This window comes from Pleurodeles waltl, chromosome 8 (assembly GCF_031143425.1).
Source record: "Pleurodeles waltl isolate 20211129_DDA chromosome 8, aPleWal1.hap1.20221129, whole genome shotgun sequence".
NCBI classification, from domain to species: Eukaryota; Metazoa; Chordata; class Amphibia; order Caudata; family Salamandridae; genus Pleurodeles; species Pleurodeles waltl.
In genome coordinates, this window is record NC_090447.1 from 165,735,405 (window position 1) to 165,763,344 (window position 27,940).

The 27,940-nt window shown below is 42.0% G+C and overlaps 1 protein-coding gene across 1 annotated transcript in view; it reads right to left on the bottom strand.

The window, feature by feature from the left end:
• Positions 1–27,940, bottom strand: part of CHORDC1 (cysteine and histidine rich domain containing 1) — a 76,615-nt gene that overhangs the window by 25,415 nt on the left and 23,260 nt on the right. Inside the window, exons 4-6 of the mRNA XM_069204014.1 lie at positions 22,960–23,120; positions 13,483–13,586; positions 10,558–10,616 (exon numbers count right to left, since the gene is read on the bottom strand). Of these exons, the coding sequence (XP_069060115.1) occupies positions 10,558–10,616; positions 13,483–13,586; positions 22,960–23,120 (324 nt within the window). The remainder of the gene's footprint in view (positions 1–10,557; positions 10,617–13,482; positions 13,587–22,959; positions 23,121–27,940) is intronic.

A 27,940-nucleotide genomic window follows, 5' to 3' on the forward strand; every position in this document is an offset into this window, starting at 1 on the left:
TATTTCACCCAGGGTGTTGCCACAAGAGTCAGCTGAATGTTGCCTTTCCAGCTAATCTAGATCACTGGTGTGTTTAATTATTTGGTTCCAATATCTCTAAGAACACCTGCCTATTTTGACATCACCATTCCTGGAATACAGATTTTAGAGGCCTCCCAGGTCGTGGAATGCAGCTTATGTGAGCCCAATTTATTATCAAAATATTTAATTATCAAGCCACCGAGTTCCTCATTAAACAATGTATCTTGCAATGCCAGTAACTGAAATTGCCAGTTAGCAGAATAAGGAAGTGTCACTGGAATAACAAGCTCCATAACCACTGGTGAGTAATCAGAGCAGGTGTGTGGCGGCTCAAATTAATATCCAGTAACCAGTGGGACAAAAAAGTCCTGATCAGACAGTAGTCCAGCCGTGGGCAGCTGTCACGTATAGTGGAATAATAATAGCATACATTGTCGAGGCCATATTTGTATGTCCATGCACCCACCCAATTATATTCCTCTTACAGACAGAGGGGAGGGGGGCATACCCATTCAACATGATACAGGGACAAGGGCTCTATTCAATCCATGTGGGCATCAAAAGCTACATTTAAGTCACTCCTCACACAAAAGAGATGAGGAAGCACAATGTCAATTAAAACTGACTGATCTACAAAAAAACTAGTGTGTTTTGACATTTGGGGCATACCAAGCAGCAATGCCCTATAATCAGGGTCCGAATACATACTTTTCAGATGAAAGTAAACAGATTTTCTCATTAGAAGTGTGAACTTATTCCTAATTAATATGTATGTACTACGAGTTATGAATTTTCATAGAACTTAGTTAACATAAAAAATAATGTGCGACTTGGAAAATGTGCCCACTCAAGTGGCTGCCACAAGTACGTACTGTTTCATTAAATGCATACTAATGTTCATTCAGAAGCATATATGTATAAACGTTTTGTAGTAGTATGTTATATTAAAGATTTGATGCAATGTACTTGCTTATTAATTGTAGGCCTTCAATTAGCAAGGTCTGGGCCGAAGTATTGCACAGCCTCATATTAAACTGTAATGTCTGAATAAAATCGTGAATTCATGTTTAGAAAATAAAGCTGTACTGTTGAAGCTGAAGTTGACCAAACATGTAGCAGTAGTCTTTCACTTTGTCATGAGAATATGTTTGCTTGAGTGTTCTGTATTAGTACTGTTACTGTGTGGACTTGATGCGTGAGACAGCGATGTCCCCAGGAACTAACAATGGACACCCTGACTAGAGTATGGATGGATACTAGAAAGTTATCTGACAAGTCTAACGATTGGAACGGAAGAAGAACCAATCATCAACGAGTGAAAGAGAGTTTAGTTATATCATAGATTTGAACTTAAGCTCTAATTCTATTGACTGAAACATACAATTTTCTGACCAATGGTGATGTGGGAAGTTCTTTAGGTGATTTTAACTTAGTCGGACTGCACAGAGGAGAAGTGCTCATTCTTCTTGGCATTTTTGTCATTCACGCTCATTCTGTGTGGGAGCTGAGCAGTTCCTGATTAATTTATTCTTAATTTTAACTCTAAATCTTGATAGCTAAATAATTTGATGCTGCCCTTAAAGATTGCTTGTATGGTTCAGACTGCATTAAGAACCCTGTGTCTGAACCTTTCCCCTTTCAATGTCCTTTCCGGAAGAAAACCAGACTGAGGTGCTCGCGAAGAGAATCGCATCTTGCCGATCCATATTGAGGAGAGGTATAACAAAATGCTATTGTCTTGATAGCAGATACTATTAGTTGTTCTATGTACCATCAGCTATTTGTTAGAGCCATAGTTAGATGATTTTTACCAAATTAATTTTGACTAAAACTGTTTTGCATGAAGCCCAGACATGCTAGTCTAATCTGAAGGATAGATAGACACTGGAGATGCTGACAACTTATTACTAAAATAATTTGTATTTGTTCATTTGCTGAAACTAAACGTATGCCCTCTCTAACGAACAGTTATTCCTGTTACTGATTTGTACTGTGACCCTAGAAGGTGTGAAAATCAACGCGCTGATTAAATTGAGATTCTATAGAAGATTTGGTCAACTAGTGTTATTTATGTATGTCTATCAGTTCATTTTGAGATTGACTTACAAGATTTTAGCATTGTTGATCTAGGGAAATACATTTTCTAACTCTACTAAATGGTGTGGTTATTCAGGACCAAATAGGTCATGATGCGTGAAGATTATGGAGTCCTGAGATATTTGATGATGTTCTTTGATTATGATGCTGAAATTGTTTTGATTTAAGGGACTTCTGGTGGCATCACTATAGGCCTTATCTATTAACATATAAAGACCAAATAAAGACTGACGCGAAACAGAAGTGCCACTGCCTGAGTATAGGAGCTCAAAGAAACAAAGCATTGAACTGAACTGAAGTAACGACTACTCGCAAGCCAAGAAGGTACAATCCTTTATTTAGAAGTAGGACGGAAGAACAGGTCCGTTAAGGGACAGGCTCTGGCTCAACTGACTTCAGGAGACTGCACGACATAGAACGTGGAATCTCCCCAAGTCAGCATCACGAGCATCCTAGGAATGAAAATATAACACTACACATCCCCCTTCTTTTTCTTATACCAAGAAAATATGGAACAAGAAAAAAAACAATTAACAGAACAATAGATAAAAAAAAACTTAAACATGAAAATCATAAACGTCAGTTAAGTATCCTAACACGTAATCCTTCAACCAACCAGGAGGTATCACTTTCCTTTTCCTTTCCACAGGCTCACACTGTTGCACACAACCAGATAAACTTCCACTCCCAATTTCCGACTCAGCAACCGAATTCCTTATCACATCTTCCTCCTCGCACAAAACACGATCACCAAGAACGTGTGGAGGCGTTTTCTTATTAAACACATTGTGACTCATAACTTCATCTTCCAACCATTCAGCCTTTCCACCCTCCTTATCGTTAGTGTGAACTCCACCACATCCCAATTCCTGTCCGTTCCTAAGTAAGACAATACGTTTAAGATTCCACACCTTACCATCACTCAGTTTTACAGCGTTATGCAAAACTTCCATGACACGTTCAGGATTAAAGTACTGGCTCTCGCCCTTCTTAACTTTGAAGGGTTTCTTAACTCTAACCAAATCACCAATATTAATATCAACAGACTTAACATGATGGAGCTTTTCTCAAGAGATTTATTCAAACATTCCCTTACATTCTCCACAGACCATTGTTGCATACCAGTCTTGGTCAACCAAGCAGGGTTATGTTTGCATCTTGGGCTCCTTCCCCTCATAATAATGAAAGGGCTGAGACCAGTAGTAACATTCTCAGTAATCCTATACGCCCACACAGCTTTAAAGATGGCAATATGCCAATCCTCTCCACCATTCATAGCACTTTGAATTATACCTTTAATGACTCTATTGAATCTTTCTACCGCTCCATTCCCACTGGGATTGTACAGAGAAGTAGTTTTATGTTCAATTCCCACTCTCCTAAAATAGTTTCTTGCAGCATCTGACAAACTGTACACCATTATCGCTCAACAATTTAGAAGGGGTACCTTCTGCAAGGAAAATCTTATCCAAAAACTCCAACACGCTTACAGTGTCTGCTTTTTCTAAAATGCCAACTTCTGGCCATTTGGAAAACAAATCAATAAGGACTATGACAAACTCTTGAGAATCACCCACCGGACCCAAGAGATCAATAGCGACATAGTCCCATGGTTGTCTTGGAATGAATGCTTGCTGCATAGGAGGTCTAAGGGTACACAAATTTTGTCAGCCGTAGAACATATATGACAGGTTCTGACAAATCTTTCCACCGATCTATCAACACCAGGTCACCAGAACAGCTCTTTTACCACAGATTTGGTTCTAACGATGCCAAAATGTCCCTCATGACATAATTCTAAGATCACCTCCCTTATACCAGAAGGAGGAACTATCTTATCACCTCTCCAAAGAACATTGTTCACAACAGAGAGTTCGTTCCTAACTTCCCAAAAATTTCTGCATAGTTCAGGTAATAGATCCTTCTTAGGCCATCCATTCAAAACGAAATTTAAGAGGGACTGTAACCTAGCATCTACCTGCATTTCCTTCCTCCAACTATCTTCATTCAGTGCAGGGCTGCCAGAATCATGTATAAGCGCCACACTCCATTCATACCACGGATCATCAACACCTTTTTCCAGCAAACTAGGTAATCTAGAAAGGCCATCCGCTAAAACATTTCTCTTGCCTGGTACATACACCATACGATAAGTGTAATCCTTTAAACGCATAGACAACCTTAAGATTCTAGCAGAAGCCATTACACTTCCTTCACTTGTAAGAAGTTTAATCAAAGGCTTGTGGCCACAGCGAATGGTTATGTCCTTACCCCACACGAATGCACGGAAGTGCTCTAAAGCCCAAGCACAGGCCAAGGCTTCCTTCTCTATAACAGAGTATCTCTCTTCTGAAGGAGATAACGATCTGGAAGCAAAAAGTATAATCCTTTCCTTACCATTACAATTCCTTTGAGACAAAACAGCACCTAAGCCCTTATTACTTGCATCTGTGGTAACAAATGTATCCAAATTAGGGTCAAAACTTTCTAAACAAGCAGCCTTGCTTAACTCCCATTTAATACACTCAAACTCCTGATTACACGCTTCACTCCACGCGAAAGGTGAATTCTTTTTTAGCAAAGATCTTAAATTGTAAACCTTACTGGCAAAATTCGGAATAAATTTTGCACAAAACTCAGCCATGCCCAAAAAAGATCTTACCTCATCTTTAGACACAGGAGGAGACACCTCGATTATAGCATTCACCAAAGAAGTTTTAGGTCTAACACCCTCACCACTAATCTCATGTCCCAAATACTCCACACTCTTTTTCGCAAATTTGCATTTACTTAATTCCACTGCTAACCCCTTATCACCCAAAACTTCTAACACATGTTCCAGTCGCTCATCATGCATGCACTTATCTTTCCCAAAAATTAAAATGTCATCTTGGAAACACATAACCCCTTTAACCTTCCCAAACAGTTTGTGCATTAGACGTTGAAAAACAGCTGCTGCAGACGCTAGACCGAAGGGCATCCTCTTGTATTGGAAGCATCCGAAGGGTGTGATGAAGGCTGTCAATCTTTTGGAACCCTCGGATAAGGGAATCTGATGATACGCAGACAAGTCAATAGTAGAAAACCAACGTGCTCCCTCAAGACTAGAAACCATTTCCGTAATCTTGGGTAGAGGAAACCGATCAATCAGGATATTATTATTTAAGTATCTTAAGTCTACACATAAATGGATTTTCCCGTTACTGCGCCGAGCTATTACTACAGGCGAAATCCATTCCGAACTCTCAATTGGCTCAATCACATCCATTGAAATTAATTTGTCCAGCTCCTTGGAGACTTCTTCTCTGATCATGATCGGCACAGTTCTGACCTTATGAATTTTTGGTAGAGCTTCCTTCTTTAATATGATCTTGTGCTCGAAACCGGTAAGTTTTCCCAAACCCTTGTGAAAAACTTTGGGAAATTTAGTCTCCATCACAGAGGTCACCGAACATTCATCATTCACCATTAACACCTTTTCTTTACTGTTAGGATCCAGGATCATTTGCAACTGTCCTTGATCCTTCCACCCTAGAACAGACGGCCCTCTCTTAGCTACATATAACTTTCCTCTGGCACTCTTGTTCTTGAATGAGAATGCCAACCATCTAAAACCTAACAGGTCTATCTTTTCTCCTGTGTAGCTCTCTGGCTGAATATCCGGCGGAGAAAGTTGCTTGCCAATCTTCACTACAAAGGACTTGTTCCACACATCCTCATTCACGATTGTGAACGGTGAGCCAGAGTCAGCATACATTGTAACTGGTACTCCACCAATTTCCATGTTACATATTGGTTTTTCCTTAGTGTTTACTTCCGTTATATTGAGGATGAAACTCTTATCCTCATCCACTACCCTGGAATCCGTAGTTTTCTCCTCCGTATCACTCTTTGCCGTATAATCACCTTCATAAATACACTTAACTATTTTCTTTTTACTTTTACATACTTTGGCAAAATGGCCCACCATTCCACATTTATTGCATTTTAATTTTAACGCTGGGCACAACTTGGAGTGAGCCAAATGATCTTTGTTATCGCATCTATAACATTTCCTTTCAGTTTCCCCACTCTGAAAGTTTTTTCCAGGTTTGCAGTTAATCACTTTATAAATGCCGTCCTCATTTTTCCCTGTAGATTTTATTTCATATAAACTTCTTTCAGAGATCTCTGCTTTCCTTACAATAGCTAAGATGTCTTCCAGAGGAGAATCACCATTTATCCAAAGTCTTTCTTGAATCGATTGATTACAACAATGCATGACTACTTGATCCCTAATAAGTTCGTCATGAATTGTTCCAAATCTACAGTCCAGAGCAAGTTTCTTCAAGTCTGCAACATAGTCATCCATAAGCTCATTTTTTTCCAGTTTTTGTTGGAAAAACTTATAGCGGACAATTCCCATACATACTTTTGGAGCAAAATACTTGTCAAGATCTAGCATAGAGGCATTAAAAACACAAATATCACCACTTATGGTGTTTTTGGGCATCTTATTAAAAGTTTTTAGACCCATAGGACCCAAGGAATGCAATAGGATCCTCTTTTTCTGTTCTGCAGGCATCTTGTTATCAATGGCAGCTAAATAATTTAAAAAATAGTCTTTCCATTCTAACCACTTGATAGGTGGTGAATTGCCCATAGCCCAAAAAGTTTGCGGGGGAACAATTGTAAAATTGGCCTGCGCCATGTCAGTGGCTAATTATAAAGCACATGCAATGACTTTAAATGCCACTAAATAATACTAATTAACTTTTAAACAACCAAAACAAAAAAATATATCCTTCCCTTCTCGGACCTGTTCCAAATCTTCACAATAGAATGTTATTTTGCAATAAAAAAAAAAAATTGCCTTCAAAAATGTTTCCTTCCTTGCCTCCTTCCTGTTTATTTATTCCTCTTTTTTTTTTTTAAATTCTTCCAAGTCTTTCTCTTCTCTTAATAATATTTAAAGTCTAGCGTCTCTGTCTCCTTAGAGACGCTAGCGGAAACTACGTTAATCTGGCTAGCGTCTCCGTCTCCTTGGAGACGCTAGCGGAAGCGGTGTTAGTCTCCTTAGCGTGCCCGTAGCTAAGGAGACACGCTGTGGAAGAAGCGTCGCGTTGCCCAGGCAACGTGCGTTGTGCGTGCGTGTCTGTTGAAAAGAGCACGCTCGCGCTGCCCTGCTCGCGCCGCTCTGCACGCGCTCACCAACGGCCGGGTAGGGCACGAAGAACCAAATAAAAACAGAGGAAGGATTTTAAAAAAAATTTCTTATAAAAAAAAATTAACAAGTATAATTACTTCCACGATCCGTCCCAGGTCGATAGCCCCCAAGGCAGCAGCAAAGTATAGACAAGGCGGTGGTGAAGCGTCCAAATGATAAAAACGGTGACAAAGATGTTGCCGGTAGATAAAGCTGGATCCTGTCGCCAAATTGAAGTAACGACTACTCGCAAGCCAAGAAGGTACAATCCTTTATTTAGAAGTAGGACGGAAGAACAGGTCCGTTAAGGGACAGGCTCTGGCTCAACTGACTTCAGGGGACTGCACGACAAAGAATGTGGAATCTCCCCAAGTCAGCATCATGAGCATTCTAGGAATGAAAATAGAACACTACATGAACCCCACTTAATTGCAAAGGGGGATTGCTGTATAGGGGTCAGGTGGGTCTCCTGTGGCCTGACTACATCTGTTTTGATTCTAGCCAAATAGGCTAACACTGATCTTAGTTTCTCCCAGGTAATGAACAGACGGACATTCCAACTTAAACATGTGACAGTTTGAGACATGTTTTTATTTTATTTTTTTATCTAGCCTATGTCATGCACTAGCGTGTAATGTGTAATACCCATGATTTACTGTGCCTGTTTAAAAATGGGGTTATATTTGCTTGCACTACTAAATAAAGTAAACCAACAGCAATAAACCTCCAAATAGATTCCTCCCCTCCCACTCACATTGCACCCTCTGACTTGCAGTGTAGGTATCCCATGTACATTACACCAAACACATTTTCTCAAAAACGTAGTAATATACAAAAGTTGCATGTACCGTCCACCTACCTCCTATGGATTTCCGCCTACAGTGATTATAACAAACTGGGGGCATGTTTATACATTGCAAAAGCCCTAAAATAGGTTTATATTAAACCAACTGTCTATGTTAGCTTGCCATTAACCACTAACAGTAGCACATATCACTCTAAATCGCTCAACCCAATAGAATGTTGGCTTATCGTAGTTAAAAGCTCTCTTGACAAAATGGTCCAAGACACTAATGTCCCTCTAATTGAAGGTGTTCTTATGTCTTCTGGTGGTTCTTTCTGCACTAGTTCAAAATTAGATTCCATACACAAAAGATAAAACAAAAGACTGTCTTTGCTCACTGTATTTTCATTTCTTGTGTCAAGTGGTCCATAATAGCTAAATGTTAGTCCTCAATTTTTTGATCTCTTACACAGATGTCAAGAACTCTTATGGGAGGGGGGGTCGAGGCAGTGGAACCATTTTTTCACATTACATGAATGCAAAGGTGGATAGAAATATGGCAGTATATCTTCAGGTGTAAAACAATTCACAAACTTCGGAAGGTAGGCTTCTTAAAACTGATTTGTCAGGGTTAACACATTTGTGTAATACTTTCAGAGTGAGTGCTTACATATTTCCTTCCCACCTAGTCAATTAAGAATCAATAGGAATGTTCTAAGTGTGAAGAGTTGCAGGAGAGACAGTTTAAAAAGGATAGTTACATGAGTACAAATACTAAGTTAAGGTCAAACAAATGCATTTGAAATATAACTGGAGGGAAACAAATTATAAAAAACTGTTTAAGAGTGTTAATTACTTAAGTAGAAGAAACAGTGAGATTCGTTCCGTAGTTTGCAGAATATGAAAATGGCTGAAAAGCAAATCTAGCCTGTTGATTTCCTGAAAAGGGCAAAATTGCAAGCTTGAAGACATGTCTGCTCTAAAAAGGTTAAATGTTGTTCTGGTTCATTACCTGTAAACCTGCTCCATCCTCCTGAATATAAACACCTTACAGAGGAATAGTTGGGAGGAAATACTGTGTCTAAATCTCATTACGAAAGTAAACTCTTAAGGTCTCCCACACAATCACCAAGTATGTTTTAGAGTTAGTGCTTACTGGCTCAGGATTCACATCTTTAACTATGACAAACAGAAGATTGAAGATCTAAATCAAGACATTCTCTTCTGGTCTGCGGTAAGCAGAACGATTTCTGTCCAATGTCATTATACATTCGGAGCCAGTCTGGGCAGAACATTGAACTGCAGAAAGTCATAATGTAGATGGAAGGTTTAGAGGACAAGAAGTATTCCGCATCTCAAGAGGAAATTCTGATGAACAATACAGAGAACATGGTCCATACGCATGAGCATCAAAGAGTTCAATTAGCTGAATGCTTTGTATGTCAAACATCTGGTCCAGAATCCTTGACATGATACCTTCACATATTTAAGTAATGCACTTATGCAGTGTTGTCTGTTAGAATTTGTATGAGATGGAAAAAGACAATGGAAGAAATGACTTAAAATCTGGACGTCTAGCTTTCCAGAAAGCAACTTAACCTAGCATTTTTGAGAACTGTTCCTTGACCACATATCAATCATCCTGGATGGACCAACATATTCAGCCATCACCTGCAAACTAAAGCATTGCTAAAGGGAACACCACCACATACAACACGTGGTGAAAGTGGGCAGAACAGTCACCGTACCATCCTTCGGAGCTAGACACCAAAAGAATGTAAGCAGAAGGAAGATGCCTACATAGCAGCGCTATCTCTGAGGTCTGAAGAGAGAAAGATGGAACACAGACAAAACCATAGAACTAAAGCTCCAAACATGGAGTAATTCTAGGCAACAAGAATGTATGTTTTAGCAGTAAAACTGCTTGCCTCTCCTCATAGGGTTTCCCTATGCCTCGTTCCACTGAATGCTTTCAACTTAGGAGCAGAAAGGGACCTCGGGTGTAAACCGCAACAAAGGCCCTAACAGGCCCCCTCGGAGGGAAAAGCACCAAATCCCTGAAGGCAAGGAAAAAGACCACAAAACTGTGCCATAGCCTACAATGTATACGTGTTAAGTGAGAAAAGTTAGGGCAGAGTCCTAACAACGCCAGCTCATAAAGATACTAACATGCCTCATGAAACAAGACTGTGTGCTATCACAATTCAAACTTGGGAAGCGGGAGGAAGAAAATGTGAAAGACAGCAACAGACCACTAGATCAAGAAGGTTCGCTAAATAATTTTTCAATAAAATCAAAAGGTCAAAGCAAGAGAAGATTAAATACATACATTTAGATAGGTAACTGGAGACACTATTTACAAAACAAAATGACAAATTAAAAGTAATGCAGTTATAAGTGCTTTGGCCATAGTATAATTGAAATAAATATTTTGATAGCTCAAGGTTCGAAAACTCTAAAATAACTGTACCTTTGAGCAGCCCCCATTTTTACATGAGGTTCCGATCTTTACCTCTCCATTGTCATTTCCTGTGGAAATAAAAGTAAACTTTTTTAGAACTGTCGGAATCTAATTTTCTCAACATAGAACTTGTTTTTAAAAAACAAGATAATTAAATCACAAAAGAAACCCCCAGCAGTGGACTGGATTTTAACTCGTTTGGTTGCAAACGTTTATGAAACCATACGGCAGAGAAACAGAAGTCGCATAATGCTGCGGTGGTGCCGAGTAGAGTTACTGCGGTGTTCGGAATGATTTTTGCGTGGAAGATATTCACTGGAACAATTTTGGTGCGCGGGGCCATTTGCTTGTTAGTTTCTCCCAGAGAGAGCTGTCTACGGAGCAGGCTCTGGGCTGTCCTGTGAATATTACTTTTGAATAAATCTTGCTGCTCCATTCACCCCACCAGTTCTTTCATCTTTATTCCATTCACTTAATATACTGCGACTTGCAAATACCGAACACATCTGTGGAAAGCCTTAGTTACTTCAAACCATAGTTCTCCATCAAGGACAGTACCTCCCAAGCTGTTTAATTTAGCAAGCTCTGGCTTGCTATTCTCCCCCATGAACGTGCACTTTATGAAACATGGTTCTATATGGTTGCAGTGAACAAATATTTTCAGAAGTTTCAAATAATGATACAAATATATATAAACAACCCTTTCTCACAGCGAGATGACCTCTCCTTGCAAGAAAGCCAAGTATGAGTTTGTCCTTCCGTCTCGGAGCGATAATAATGCAAGACTGCGGTGCCACATGGCCTCGAGTATAAACTTCCCTCACGCACAGAACAGCTACAACATGGGGCTCACTAGTGAGTTTCCCACCCTCATAGAAAAGGTGCAAGGACATATGCAGTGAATATTTCAACTGGTCTTATTAGTGGTTGTAGTCTGCAAGAACACCCCAAGGACACAAGGAGCTTAGGGACTTAAAAGGCCAGAGCAAGTCGGCATCAACTGAAGTGTGCAATGAACGGCTTGGCTGTGGGAGGAATGGGGATGGAAGTAGCATAGGGTTCCACAGGGTAGGGAGACCAGTCTGTGGTACAGGGGTATGGAGAACCCTGGGGTCTGTGGGAAGTGGGATGGGGCAGAGCAGGGCCAGAAGAGCAGTGGACCGCTCACAAATGAATGATGAGTACAGTCTTGGAGATGAAGTAGCACGTAGTGTAAAAGGCAACTGGAGAACAAAACCAAGGTCCAGTCGTGGTACCCTAAATTGGTGGTACCTCACTGTTGTAAGCCTCAGAAACCAATGCATGAAGCTCAACCTCTCCTCCTCTCTATCCATGGGTGCCAGAGCTGAACCAGTCAGAGCAACCCAATCACAGTCTGTGATTTATCACCCACTGTAAGCCCCTATAAAAACAGAACTGCTCCTCTCAAACAGGCATCCCATTGTGATGGCAGGGAGCCACCAGAGACGACCCTCAAATGAGCTCACAAAATCATCCCAAAGACCAGTGTGGCAACGGAAAGGGGAATTCAGCAACCTTGTCCCTGCTCACATTTGTTTGTCAGTAGCACAAGTGTATAGAAGAGTTCACATTTGTTTTTTAAAAAGCCACCAGACTTCGTGAGGCCCTTGTCAGCTGCCGCACTGTAAGATGCACACTACCTCTTTCAGCCAAGAATGCAGTCACAAAGGATTAATCGCGACACAGTAACAAAGCATTTGGGATGGCAAACTACTTGTGAATACAGAAACTGGTGCTTTGCGAGCAGGTGCTCGCCTGGCTACAGGCCCTCTGTGGTTATTTTGTACTCCTGATTGTCTGTCCATACCCTCCTCATGCTAAGTATCAGACTTGTAATGTAATGTGTAAAAATATTAAAGTTAACAATAAATTAACTCTAATGCACATGACAGAACCTTTAATGAATGACCGCTGCAGTAGACATTTTAGCCCACACCACCCTCAAAGAATATGCCTTGCCCTTGCTATCTCTTGAAAGCCAAAAACTGAAAGAGAAGGTACTTGACAATTCAATGAACAACCTATAGCACCTTGTTTTGGTGTTCCAATGACAGCAGGAACCCTTGCTATGAATTCTGTTTAACTGGCCTAACACCAACTGTGCCATAACCTCCTGAACAATGCTTTGCCAACCCCCCGCCCCCACACACACTGTATCAACTGCTTGAAATAAAACATTTCTAAACAAAGGTATCATGCTTATGGTAACCAGTGGCCACATGACAACCAAGGTGACTGATCACAAGGGGCAGAAGCATCTTGATGGGCAGTCTGGCATCTGCTGTCCTAGGCAGACCATGCTGGGCTAGAATGTAGAGTTACAATGATCATTAACTTTGATTCAGTGGCACGCATCCTTCAATTCTGAGGTCTCTGAGGACATCCGTTCTCAGGCATGTGCTTGCCTTTCATAAGAACTGTGTGAAAATAAATGCTAGGGTCCCTACTGTAGGCCTTGAGTACCTGCTCCTACTGCAGGGAGAAGAATGATAAGTGCTGTCCTTAAGAGGTAAAACTAAGTGAGCTGAAATCTGGGATCATATAAAAAGGTTTTTCTTTCGGTCACTGTAGAAAAGACACTTAGTAAGTTTTGACATGGTGGCTGCCTTTAGTGAAAATGTTTCAAATAAGTACCTTTGCATTAGGAAATGTTTTGCAATAAATATAAAAAATGTACTGATTAAATATTACCGCAATGAACATAATTTATGGTGGACGAGGGCCATCTAAATCGAATATTGTAAAATTCCTCCTACCTATCCTGCGGATTGGTCAAAAAAAGTTATGCATGAATGAACCGTTTGAGACAAGACTGTATTATACCCATGCTCTGAGAGTATCCACAAGTAAAAAGCTTTTGAACTTCAAGGAAGACATCCACATTAATAAATGCATCTTATGTTAACTTCTTACCATTCTGCTCTTCCTCAGTCTCTGTGCACAGTTTCAGTTTATCTAATGCTTGCAGCAGCGAAGACGATACTTTCAACTGCAATCTAGTGATAGGCTCATCTGGGCTGAAACACAAATATATCAAAGAAATTATCTTTCAAAGTAAAACACAACTACATATTAAAATATAGATCAACCTGATTGTTAGCAGGTGTAATACGCCCATTCTTCACACAAAGAAGGTGGAAAAGAGTGATGTGTACAGATACATGCGGTATCTGGAACTACTAGAAATGTGGTTATTCCTAGAATCCCTGTGGCCTCTAACCCCATCACTATTTTTTCTTGTAGTCCCACTAAGGCCCATTGATTTATGGTGATTGATTTGTGCCCGCCTTGTTTTCCATACCCAGTCATGAAGAGTGACAACTGCTCTTCACATGCAACAAATCTCAACTGTTGTGGTGGAGACTCCCTCCGGGCTTTACGGAGTCTCCTTTGATCTTTGCCCAAGCTTTAATGAAGATTTTGAAAACTGTGGTCCTTACAGGTGGTATTACTCTAGTACAGTAAGTTGAGGATTTATTGTTGGCCTCTGTTACTTAAGATCACCGAACAGTTGATTCCCTCTTCCTTCTCAATGAATTGATTAAGAAGGGGTATAAGACTTCAGAAGAAAAATTACAATTTTCACTCTTAATCTGTGTAAGAAGTGTTAGGCTTCTATGAGCTATCCGAGAGTCTGGTTTTCTTTTACACTGGAAAGGATTTTGAAATCAGAGGACGTAGAGGAATGTTTTAAATAGTCTCAATGTTTGCTTACTTTCCAGGATGGCAAACCAAAGGCCTTAAGAAAATATATCCCAAACATACACCATATTTCGACAGTTTTTTACTAAATGCACATGGGGCATAGCAGATCCTCAAGAGAGGTACTGTACGCGCGTTCAGCCCACCACATGGGAAACGTGGGATTATTTTCATGGGAAACTGATAAGTAGAAGGAGACACTGCTCAAACAAGTCTGCCAGTCTCTAGTCATGGACTTAGATCTTGGTAAGCTGTGCTGAAAGCGCTTTTGGCTCCTGCTGGGTTGTTTACAAGTTTAGCGTCCAAACTGACAGCAATTTCTTCTAGGCCAGTGACAGCAGATCAGAGCCTCTTCTCTATAAAGGCAGAGAATCTTTACATACTTGAGGATTAATCTTAGCTACAAGGTGAATGAACTCCTAATCATGGCAATGCTGCTCTTCTTCTGGTCATCAAACTACTCAGCTGAAGTTGAAACGGGAACAAAACACTGTTTGTGAAAGGCTTGTACTCATCTCAGAGCTGGGCGGCTGTGGGAAATCAAGAGCACTGCAAGCCTTTGCCTTCCTGTGCTCTGCTCTCAGTGTAACCAGACACCTGTCTGATACCTTACTAGGACATTCACACACATTTGCTCAGCACCTAGTCGCCAATATTCTAAGAAGACTGATCAGACTACTGTTTATCCATTACTAATCTACACATAAAGAGGAGAATACCTTCCAGCAATCTTTATTTAGCCTTTCAACAGGATTATCACGTAGTTATCACCCTTCAGTATGTTAGACCATTTCATAGCGAGCTTCAAAAACCCAAATAATGGCATAAAAGATGAAACATTAAGGTAGGACAGGGAATGAATAATGAGTGGGAAACGAAGTAGGGAAGTCAGTTTAAGAGAAATGAAAGTGGAGGAAATAACAAATCAGTGGGCAAAAGAATGCGAATGAGGCAAGGAAGCTCACAAAAAGAAGAAACACAGAATTCAATAAGAGTTAAAAGGAACTAAACAGGTTACTTACCTGTAACTGTAGTTCTCCAGTATTGGTATATTTCATAGATTCACATGCTTGGATCATCCCAGTTGTTGAGGTTCGAGTCCCACAGTAACCTTAAATATACATAGCAGTAAGTGTATTACACTAGGCCACAAAGGCCTATACAGGCACTGTTACAGCCTATCCATGGTCTTTTATAAAAAAAGAACCAAACTTGAACTACAACCAATCAGGCGACAGCAGCCTCTAGATCACTCCCAACAGTGGCCGTTTCCCTCCGATTTTTCAGAGTGTGAAGTACATAGTCTTCGAAATAAGGGAAGCCTCTGAGACGAGGAGGGTGGGTCGCATGTGAATCTATGAAAGATACCATTACTGGAGAACTACAGATACAGGTAAGTAACCAATTTTCTTCTCCAGTATAGGATCTTTCATAGATTCACATGCTTGAATTAGAGTAGCGAGCAGTAACATCATTTATTCTAGCCATAACATCGATAACAATAGGAATAATGCTACATTCAGCTATTATTAGAAAGCCATATGTATTGAGAATGATAAGAACAATAATAATTATAATAATAATATAAATAACAATAATAGCAATATTAACCATTATAACTTCAGACAAGTATAGATCACATACCTTTCAATTGGAAGGTGGGATAACCAGAGAGGCTCACCTTAATGGAATAGATGTCTTAGCACTGCTTGCCCAACGGCTGTATCCGTTTTGTTCTTCTCATCCAGGCAGTAGTGCTTTGTAAGTGCATGCTGACTGGACCATGTTGCTGCCCTGCAAATATGTTGCAGGGGTACTCCTGCGAATAGAGCTGCTGATGTGGCTACCGCTCTGGTAGAGTGGGCTTTAACCTTACTGCGCAGCAGCTTCCCTGCCTGGGCATGACAAAATTGTATAGCTAATCTGATCCACCTGGCAATGGTCTGCTTAGATATCGCAGAGCCTTTTCTTGTATCTCCATATGCTACGAATAGCTGGTCTGATTTTTGAATGCTCTGTGTTTTTTTTAAGATAAAAAACATCTTCTTACATCTAGTGAATGCAGAGCTTTCTCCGCAAATGTCTGTGGGCTAGGAAAAAACATTCTTAAAACCACTGGCTCATTTAGATGGAAGTTTGATGGTACTTTTTACATATACTTAGGGTTTGTTTGAAGTATAACACCACCTGGAGTGAACTGAAGGAAAGGTGACGGCTTGTATGTCACTCACTCTTTTTGCTTATGTGAGAGCTAGTAAAAGTGATGTCTTCCAAGAGATTAATTTTTAACTCTGACCTGTGGATTGGTTCAAAAGGGGCCTTCATGGAGTTGTCCTAAAACCATGTTTGAAGACCATAACGGTGGAGGTTTACGCACCGGTGGAAATACTCTAAAAAGGCCCTTGAGGAATTGTTTTACAATCCTCGCAGAATATAGTGAGGAGGTCTGCTGAGGGCGGCGGAATCTTGAAATTGCTGCCACATGTACCAGTATTGAGGAATAAAAAATTCCACATTTTGCTAAATGTAATAAATAGGGAAGTTTTTGTTCTGGGGGGGATAACGTAGGGGGGACTCCTTCCGTAACACACCACAAACAGAAACGCTTCCATTTAAGTTTATAGGTCTTCTTGGTTTTGTCTGCTCTGGTTTCAGATAATATTCCTCTACATTCCGATGAGATGCTCAAGGTGGAGTATTCATTGAATTCAGGAGCCAGGCCGATAAGTGTAGAGATGAAGGATCTGGATGCCTGACTTGGCCTGTTGCATGGTCAGTAGGGCTGATGTCTGAGTAGAACATGTGGTTGTTCCGAATACAGAAGGAGTTCTGTGAACCAGACCTGTCTGGGCCACCTGGGTGCAACTAGGAGGAGACTGAATCCCTCTGCTTTCATTTTGCTGATCACTCTGGAGATGAGCGGAATCGGGGGGAAAGCGTAGGCAAAGATTCCTGACCATCTCATCAAAAAAGTATTTCCCCACGACCCTTTTTGGGGAAGCCAGTTTACGTAATATGGGCATTTCTTGTTCTCGTATGTGGCAAAAAGATTCAGATTCGGCTTGCCCCACTTTTGGAAAACTTGGTTGAGAACTTGTTGGTCGAGTTGCCACTTGTGATACGGGATGAATGTCCTGCTCAGAGTCTGCTAGGAGGTTGGCTTGTCCTGGCAGGTGTTCTGCTTTCAGAAAAATTAGATTTTCTATGGCCCATTCCCATATGCTCTGAGCCTGACGTGAAAGTTCCAAGGACTTTGTGCCGTCCTGTTAGATCAGGTAAAACATGCTTGTGGTATTGTCCGTTCTGATGAGAAGTTTTGGGTTTCGTATTTTTGGTAAGAAAGCCTTCAGTGCCAGATCTATTGCTTTCAGCTCCAGTTTGTTTATGTGAAGCTGTTTGTCCTTTTGTGTCCAGTTGCCACTTATCTATAGATTGTGAAGGTGAGTACTTGTTGAAGAAAAGAAAGGCCCTTCGATAAGTTTGACTGTTTTTCCCCACTAAGACATGGCAGTTTTAATTTCCGATGAGATCTGAATTCGATCGTCGAAGGAGCCATTCACTTGGGGCCAATGAGTGTCTAGTTGCTCTTGTAGAGGTCGCATGTGCAGTCAGCAATTTGAGATCAGTGGAATACATTAAGAACTCATTCCCATGAATGATTTGTAATTCCAAACTGAAACAAACTTTTTTGTTGATAGCTTTTGAGCCATTTTGGAGATCTTTTGTTGCCTCTCTTGAGATGGAAATGCTTCGCTTTGGATAGTATCTAGTATCACGTCTAGGAAATTCAGCTGTTTTGTGGGATGGAATTTGCGATAGTTGATGGTAAGGCCTAGAGTTTTGAACAACTGGAGGCAAGTGGATGTGTGCTTTACCACCTGAATTCTTGTGGATGCCTTTAAGAGGCAGTCGTTCAACTATGGAAAGACTTGCATCCCCAGCTGACGTAGGTGAGCTGCTACTGGGAGCCAGCACTCTGGTAAAAATTCTGGGGGCCGATTTTAATCCGACTGGAAGGACTTGAAACCGTAGATGCAAACCAGCTACCTTGAACCTGAGAAATTTCCGATGGTTTTGATGTATTGGGATATAGAAATACGCATCCCGGAGGTCTAGAGATGTCATGTGATCTCCTGTGTTCAAGAGGCATATAGGGGGTCATTACAACCCTGGCGGACGGTGGTAAAGCGGCGGTAAGACCGCCAACAGGCTGGCGGTCTTTTTTTGGGAATTTCGACCATGGCGGTTACCGCCATGGTCATCCGCCACTTCTCCGTTCCACCCGCCAGGGCGGAGACGACCGCTGGGCTGGAGACCTGGGTCTCCAGCCCAGCGGGCGTGACAATACCGCTGCCGGTATTCTGACCTGGCTTACCGCCGTGGATTTCCAGCAGTAGGAACCGCCATGAAATCCATGGCGGTAAGCACTATCAGTGCCAGGGAATTCCTTCCCTGGCACTGATGGGGGTCCCCCCCATCCCCCACCCCGACTCCCTCCCCTACACCCCCCCACCAGGGTGGCAGGACCCCCCCCACCCGACCCCCGACATGACCTTACACATACACACCAGACACGCACACAGGCACCACCAACACACATACATGCACACACCGACACACATGCTAACATCCACACACACAGACACGCACACCCACATTCAAACATACACGCACACAACCATGCCGACATACCTACAGACATACATGCACTCATTCCCAAAACACGCACCACCCCCGCATGCATACACGCACTCACACACCCCCTCTACATACACCCACGCACACCCCCATCCACCCACACAACACCCCCCCACCCCCCTCCCCTGACGGACGATCGACTTACCTGCTCCGTCGATCCTCTGGGAGGGGACGGGAGCCATGGGGGCAGCTCCGCCGACACCGCCACGCCAACAGAACTCCGCCGCGCAGAATCACAGGACGTGATTCGCTGTGCAGTGTTCTGTTGGCGTGGCGGTGGAGGTGGAGCAACCTCCACTTCCCCGCCGCCCGTCACTATGGCTGTTGGCGGCTCTCCGACGGAAAAACGATGTGGAGCTCCCAACAGTCATAATACGCCGAGCGGAAAACCCCCACCACTGGCGGTCTTCAGCACGGCGGTCCCTCAGCGGTCTTGTGAAAAGACCGCCGAGGTTGTAATGAGCCCCATAATGTCCTGAAGCGTTACCATACTTAGGGTGTATGTGTAAGGTAATGTCGGGGGTCGGGGTGGGGAGGGGGGTCCTGCCACCCTTGGGGGGTGGCAGGGGTGTTGGGGGGTGTAGGGGAGGGAGTCGGGGTGGGGGTGGAGGGTGGTGGAGACCCCTATCAGTGCCAGGGAAGGAATTCCCTGGCACTGATAGTGCTTACCGCCATGGATTTCATGGCGGTTCCTACCGCTGGAAATCCACGGCGGTAAGCCGGGTCAGAATACCGGCGGCGGCATTGTCACGGCCGCCGGGCTGGAGACCCAGGTCTCCAGCCCAGCCGTCGTCTCCACCCTGACGGGCGGAACGGAGAAGCGGCGGATGACCATGGCGGTAATCATTGAAACACAGGTGGGGCTGGTATGAATGCGGGGTCATTGTTTTCTGCCTTTGTCTCTGCCATGGGCAGCAGTTCTTTCCCTTGTGGGGTGTCTGTAGGCAGCTGTAGGTGGTAATCTGTATTGTTGCTGCAGTTGTCCGTACTGCTGTCGAAAGCCTGTTTGAGCAGTTTGATATTGTGGTCTATATGATTGGAAACCACCACGAAAGGAGTAAGTTAACCTGCTTTTAGCCCCTTGAAATGGCTGTCTTCTGTACTGCAACGTACCTAGGGATTTGGCCACGTCTGTATCTGCCTGTATAGATTGTAACATCTCATCCACATGCTTGCTGAAGAGGCATTCCCCATCACGTCAAGTATTTTGCTTTGTACCTCATAAAAGAGGTAGATTTCAGCCAGCCCGGTCTGCGCAACACTGCTGCCCCCTCTAGTTGTCTAAATCCAGTCAGTGAGATATCGATCGCGCAATCAATCACTTCGGCTGCGATCCGCTCTCCCTCCTGCAACACTTTCTTTGCCTCTAGTTTAGCGTTCTCTGCAAAAGGTCAATGTAAGAGGACATGTCTGCCCACATTTGTCGATCAAATCTGCCTAGGATGGCTAACGAAATGGCAGCTTTGACTGTTATTGCTGCTACTGAGAACTTTTTTCCTATGTTGTCCAGACAGCGTCCTTCTCTATCTGGTGGGGATGATAGATATTGATGAAGGGTTTCAGTTAAACAAGCTGGAGAATCTTCCGGGGCTTTATACTTTTTCCCCAAACGTTGGATCTGGGAAGGTATTGTAGCTAGGTTTTTCATTGCTTTCAATCATTTCTGCCATATAAAGTCAGCTATAGATATGGCTCTAACTGACTTTTTTGATGGTTCCTTAAAGTCATACAGGAAACAATCAGAATGGGCAGTTTGAACAGTTTAGCCGCTCTTTCCATTAAATTATGCAATCACCCTATGTCGTCCGGGGCTTAATCCACTGGTCCTGAAAACGGTGGTGATGACGTAGGAATCAGGTGTTCGTCCCACTCACTAGGAGTGGTTTCAGGTATTTCTCTTGCTTCCCTTTCTTCATCTGTGGACTGAGGGTCATCCTGAGGTGGCTGTGAGAAAGGGATGTTCATATCTGGTCTGAGCGGTGTCCTTGGATGGCTAGGGATAGGGCTTTGCAGTCCTGCTTTTAGGTCATACTGCTGTGTGGTTGGAGTTGCTGGTACTGAGGGTGGAACTCTTCTGTAGTAGTCATGCAACGCTTTGAAGATCTGTCACTAACGACCTTGGCATAGGGATAGAGGTGTCTGTGTCACCACATGCAGAATACGATGGATCTGGTTGGACTTTTGCTGAATAATAGTTGTCCTGATATTGATCATCCTCATCGTCATCCAGGTCTTGACATTTGACGTTAAGTTGTGACAGACTGTTGGCCACTCCAAACATTCCATTCTCTTGAGAATATCCATCATCATCTAATAGGTGTTGAGGAGGATACTGTAATACCTTACTTGGGGAGGTATGCATTGGTAGGATTGAAGATGCTTTCTTTCTTAAGTTATCAATGATAGAGGGAGAAACGTTAACATTCATGTAGTTGTCATAGTCCGATCAGTCGTCTACGCTTCTCTCGTCGCTGTGTGAGTCGTTGATGAGTGTGGTCGATGGACATGTCATCGACGGTTGCGTTGTGGATGGTTGCGTCAACAGGTCCCTCTGAACTGTCTTCGATTTGTGTCTCGTCGACTGATCTGATGTCAACACAGTCTTAGGTGATTTGTCTCTCGTCAACTATTTCCCCGTCGACGCGTGCGTAGCTGATGGTTGAATAGCCGTCAATGGTGCCCTTTTGTAGATTTGAGCTGTTATGATCGTCGTCGACGATAGTGGTGATGACGTGACTATCATAGGGGACACTTGTGGTGAACATTGAAATGATCGTCGTCGTTACTGTAGACATGGTCGTTGACGAGCCTTTTTTTGTCAGAGTCTCAAGAGTGTTTTTTGGTTTTCCCATAGGTGATAAAGACAGAGAAGCACTTTTTGAAGGTGCTTCCCCCCCCCTCCCCTCAAAGGTGTTGTAGGTTCTGAGTGACCCTTTTTTAAGGCTTTTGACTGGGTTTCTGACAATGATGATGAGCTTTCTTGGCCTTCTTGTTTTTCTAAAGAAAAGTGTTTAGATTTCTTAAAAACTTTCTTTGGAGGTTCTGCAGAAAGTCTTTTACTTTAAGGCCTTTTTAGGGATTGAGAAGTCTGTGGAGGCCTCACTCTCCTCAGAAGGGTATACCATAGCATTCTGCTTTTGTAGCCATAACAAAAGTCTACCCTCTCTGTCTTTCAGGGTTTTATGAAGGTGCAACAAATCTTGCAATCTCTCACCTTATGGTCTGGATGTAGGCAGTAGCTGCACTTCTTGTTGAGGTCATCAATATGAAGTCTTTTTCTCCCACAATTGTCACAATGTCTGAAAATACCTTTTTTAGTTAGGTGGGACATCCTGTCCACTGGAAATCCAAGAAGGCTGAAAGAAATTTTCCTGTCAGAATAGCTGCAGAAAAAGAAGCTGAGCAGAGCTCAGGGAGACTCCCTTCACACGACATGCAGTAGAAAATCTGAGGGAAAAAGGCTCTGTTGGGAGCGTTCTAGAGGGTGATGTCGCCTGATTGGTTGTACTTCAGGTTTGGTTCTTTTTAATAAAAGAACATGGATAGGCTATAACAGTGCCTGTTTAGGCCATTGAGGCCTAATGTAATACACTTACTGCTATGTATATTTAAGGTTACTGTGGGACTCTCACCTCCACGACGGGATGATTCAAGCATGTGAATCCATGAAAGATCAATACTAGAGAAGTAAATTATTGACATCTCTGGGACCTCAGTTTAAGTATGGAAGAAAAATATGAGGAAAACAAGTGAAATTAAGTGGGAAATTACTTTAGAGGTAAACGGACAAAAGCAAATCTGGAAATGTTTAGCAAAATAACTGAATATTGCTTAGAACAGTGAATGGGGAATGTTTAGCAAGAGAACAGAATGGGGATGAATATGTTTAGAGTGATTTCAAACATACGAGTAATGTTGAAAAGATGTGGGCACAGTGCATAAGCTATCTCAAAGGAAGATACCTATTCACTAAGATGACTACTTACATACCTGGGCCTTTTGATCAATTCTACCGGCTTTGGAGCACGAATAATATGCTCCTGGAATTTAGGTTTCAGTTCAGATAACTCTTTTTTCTCAGATGTTATGTTGACTTCTGGTTTTACAGGTTCAGGAGGCTTTTCATGGTTATGAGGACCCTTAGTACACCCCTGCATAAGAAAATATTTACTTGTAAAGCACTCATTTAAAACAGATTTTTCTGGTCTTTAATCATACTACACAGTAAGGCTAAATTCACAAACTCCTTGTAACCTTAGAGGAATGGGAAATAAATACAAACAGTTGCTCCAAGTATAAATATATATTTTTTTAAATAGTAGAAGGTAGAAAGAGAGGTGGTCAGTTCTGTGCAGTTAATCTTTCCTTTCTATCTGGTCAGCAGTGTCAGTTCTAGAAAACAAGCAGTATTGTGCACAAACAGCAAAAAAACACAGCATAAGAACATTTCCGGCACATTTTTAAACAACTGGTTTTATGTTATGTCACTTCAGCTCAATGACATAGTGCAGATATCAGTATGCCATTTCATTTAGTTTGTGATTGCCTGCACATACTTCTTGCACCTAAAATAAGTTCCTTCATACTCTCTGCCCCGAGAGGATAGGTAGGTGGCACAAAAATAAAGTTACTTACCTGTAACTGCACTGCCTCTAGAACACTCCCAACAGAGGCCAAGTCCCTCAGATTTTCAAGCACAAGTGGGAATAGATAATCCTGAACTGTAGGGAACCTCTCCAGGGAGGAGGGTGGGTCACATGTGAATCTATGAAAGATATCAATACTGGAGAACTGCAGTTACAGTTAAGTCACTTATTTTCTTCCCAGTATTGGATCTTTCATAGATTCACATGCTTGAATCAGAGTAGCAAGCAGTCACTGCATTTGTATATCTTATAGTATTAGCGCGAATAGCAGATGGTGGGTAGAAAATATATGCATAACTTTCATATGCAATATAATCAATATATATGCAATATTATATATATATATATATATACACACACACACACACATATATATATATATATATATATATATATATATATATATACATACACACATACATACACACACATCATACATTAACAGTTGCATGAAATACATAAACACCTGGAACCAAAAGAGGCTCCCCTTAATGAAATAAATGGTATAGTAAAAACTATCTAACCACTATATGACTGCGTTGTGCCAATTCCAGGTAATAATGCTGCATGAATTATATGCACAATTCTCCAAGTCGCATCACAACATATCTTCTCCAGAGGTACTTACGCAAACTAAGTAGTTGAAGTGGAAACTGCCCCAGATGAATGCACCCTACTTTTCTCTGTGAGGGAATTGCTAGTCTTTGAGTGACAGAACTGGATTGCAGCTGAAATCCATTCAGCAATGGTTGCCATTGTGAACGGAGCACCCTTATGAGTGTGACTATACGAGTCCAACAGTTGGTCAGTTCACATGAGTTGTTTAGTGAGATGTAAGTACAAATTTGAGATATCACTTGATACAGATAGTATAAATAGACCTCTCAGCTGGTGATGTTGAATTCAGGAGAGAAGTCCAGATATTATACGTTCATTGAGGCAAAATCTGAAGGAACCGTGGGAATAAATCTGTGGCTTAGTTCAGAGAAGTACTAAATTGCCTGTGAGACGCAAGAAGGTTCTTGAGTTGAGAAGAAAGCCTGCATCTCCTCTACCTTACTTTTCGTGATGAGTGCTAGTAACAAGATGACCTTCCATGTGAGAAATATGAGGTGTAATCTGCGAATGGGTTAAAATGAACTCTTCATGAGTCGAAATAGAAGTATGTTCAGGTGTCAGTCCGAGGAAGCATCCCTTTCTGTACAAAAACACTGAATAGATCTGTTTGATGATTCTGCAAGAGTAGAAATAGAAAATGTGTTGAACAGCTATATCTTGATATTGCTGTAATCCGTACCTTAACGGACGCAATTACCAACTGTGACTGAGCTAGTGAGAGGAGATAAGATAGTTATTTGCCAGATTATGCAAGCAGAGGATGTAGGTTTGATTTTCTGGAGCCACAGGCAGAAATGTTTCCATTAATGTTTACATGTCTTTATTGTGGCTTCCTCCTTGACTTCGAGAGAATACACCTGCAGTCCTGAGGAATATTGAGACCTTTGAATTGATGGAATTTAGGAGCTGTGCGCATAAGAGGAGTGAAGTCAGGTCAGGATGTAGGGCCTGACCTTAGTTTATCGTCAAAGGCTTACAGAATATTGGTAGGTGAATGTGGTTATATTCTGATAGTAGGAGAATCTCAGCGAACCAATGCTGCACTAGCCTCTGGAGGGCTATCAGGACAAGACAACACTGCTTTGCTTTCCTCTTGGTGAGAATCTTTGGCATTGAATGTATTGGGGAAATAAGATGGGTATAGATCCTGGACAATCAATCGAAAGGCATTCCTCCAAGATCATAGATGTGGATGCCAACTTTCACAGAACTGGCATGTGCAGGTTTTGTTTGTTGCAAAGGGATGTAAAGCCGGTTTGCCCCAGAACGAGAAGATCATACTTAGAGCTGAATGATCAAATTCCCCTTCTTGCAGGCTGTTTCCAGTTTTGTTTAGCATGTCTGCTATGAGATTCCTAGTCCAGGAAATATGTTCGGCCTGAAGAATTATCCTGTGTGTCATTAGCCAACACCAGATTTCCTGGTCTTCCTTGGACAGCGCCAAAGATCTTGTGCTGCTTTGTTTATTCACGTATTGCATGCTGGTGGTATTGTCCTTGAGAACTAACACTGAAGACTCTGCTACATTGGCATGAAAGTTTGGAGACCAAACAGATAGCTTTGAGATCTAGGTGAGTGATATGTATGCTCTTCTGGAGCAGAAACGACTCTCCTCAAATTAGATGTTCTACAGATGACTGCATCAGCTTCCAGGGAAGCATTTATAGTCTGAGACTATAGCATCCATCATACCAATGTGAAAATTCAGTAGGCCCTCAAATTATTTGTTTGACTGAATCTATCTATTGTTCTTGTAGCTGCTCCTGTAAGGCATTTATTTTCAGGCGTACAAGAAGGATCCTATTGATCGCTGAGGTCTTGATGCCCAAAAGCTAATTGAAAAGACAATATCTTCTTTGATGGAGGAGTTGATTATCTCTGATAATTCACAAGGAGACTTAAAGCCTCTGGGGCCTTGGACGCTTGAAATGCCGTTGGTGCTTTTATCAATTAGTTGTCGAAGTTGGGGAAACCCTTCCTTAAAAAGCTGATCCGAAGCCAAGTAGAAGAACTCTGGTGAGTGGTTGGGAATGCAAAATATATAAATCCTGTGCTGAAGGAGACCACACAAAAGGATTGTTTCCGGAAATACTTGTTCATTTCTGGAGGCGTATGATGGATGGACACTTCTCTGTTTTCTTGTTTATGAGGCAAAACCAAGAGTAGAAGCCTATTCCTTGCTGAGAATGTGGGCCTTTCTCTATGAAACCTTTGATCTGAAAAGCTAGCACTTCTTTCCGAAGGAGATGGTGATGAGGTTTTGTTGGAGTAGTGGGTCAGAATCTGGGTAAACTGCAACATATATCTATGTGACGAGATCCAGGACTTATTTGTCCATTGCTATTTTCTGCCATAGAGGACAACATTTTTAGGACTGTTCTTCTCAACAGATGGTGTAATCAGCACCAGGACGTTGTCACTGTAGTTAAGCTAGCCTAAGGGCTACTTAGAGGGCTGCTAAGTCAGATACTTATCAATGGATAATTGTCTTTCTTGGGTCCCTCTAAAGATTGTTTCTTTTAAAATTGTAAAGCCCCAAAAGATCGTGTAGTGTCAAGAGTCAGCCTTGCCTGCTTGCAAGGAGTCGTCAACGTGCTTGGCAAACAAATTGTCATAATGGTATTATAAAAATATTAGATATATTTGAACCCTAAATTTTAAATGTTGTGGCCTTGAACCATAGCAGCCAAGGACCACTGACCCAGCCAGTTGAGGGAATCCTATTGAAGCTTTAACTATAGCACAATCTATGCCGATATCTCACCCCCCCCCCCCCCCTCCCCTCGGCAAACAGTTTGTTTATTGGCCATGTCTGACCACATCTGGTGGCTATACCTGCCCCGTATGGCCAGTGAATTGACAGCCCATACAATAGTCTGGACCTAGATGAGAACGTGTCCTTGTGAAACTATGAATGGCAGTGTTATTGCATGATTGTAATTCCTCCTGGATATATCAGCAACTGGAATAGGCTTTACAGCTTTCCTATTTAAAATCATAAAGAAAAACAAACTAATTTCTTGTTTGCTACAGGAAGCTGGAAGTATTTGGTTGCTAGCAACGAAGCGTATGGAAACCTCCAAAATTAATCTGGTGAGGGAATCCACCAGTTGCGGGTGTAGTATGGTCTGAAGCTCTAGTACTAGAGCTACATGGACCTGACCCACGCTCTGCAGTTGGAGGCGAAGTGGTGTAATTGCTCCATATATTGCCCCTCAAGATTGTTCTTGTTGACAATTACGTGTTTTCGTCTTAATTTGTATTATGATCAAATTAGACGAGGCAGATGTAAATGACTAGGCTGATGTAGACAATGTTTGTTGCTGACGAGGCCTTCACCGCAGACGAGGCCGTCGTAGAGGATGCAGTCATAGACAAGGCCGTCGTCGACAAAGCATACCGAGACTAGGCCACCGTAGATGTGTTTTCACAGACTAGGTAATTGTAGACAAGGCCGTAGTAAGAGACATCAGAAAAGGCTGTCGCAGAAGAACATCGTACATGAGACCCTCATGGATGACTATCATAGATGAGGCCGTCATAGATGACTATCATAGATGAGCCCGTCATAGATGACTATCATAGAAGAGCCCGTCATAGATGACTATCATAGATGAGGCCGTCATAGATGACTATCATAGATTAGGCCATCATAGATGACTATCATAGATTAGGCCATCATAGATGACCACAGTAGACGATCATCG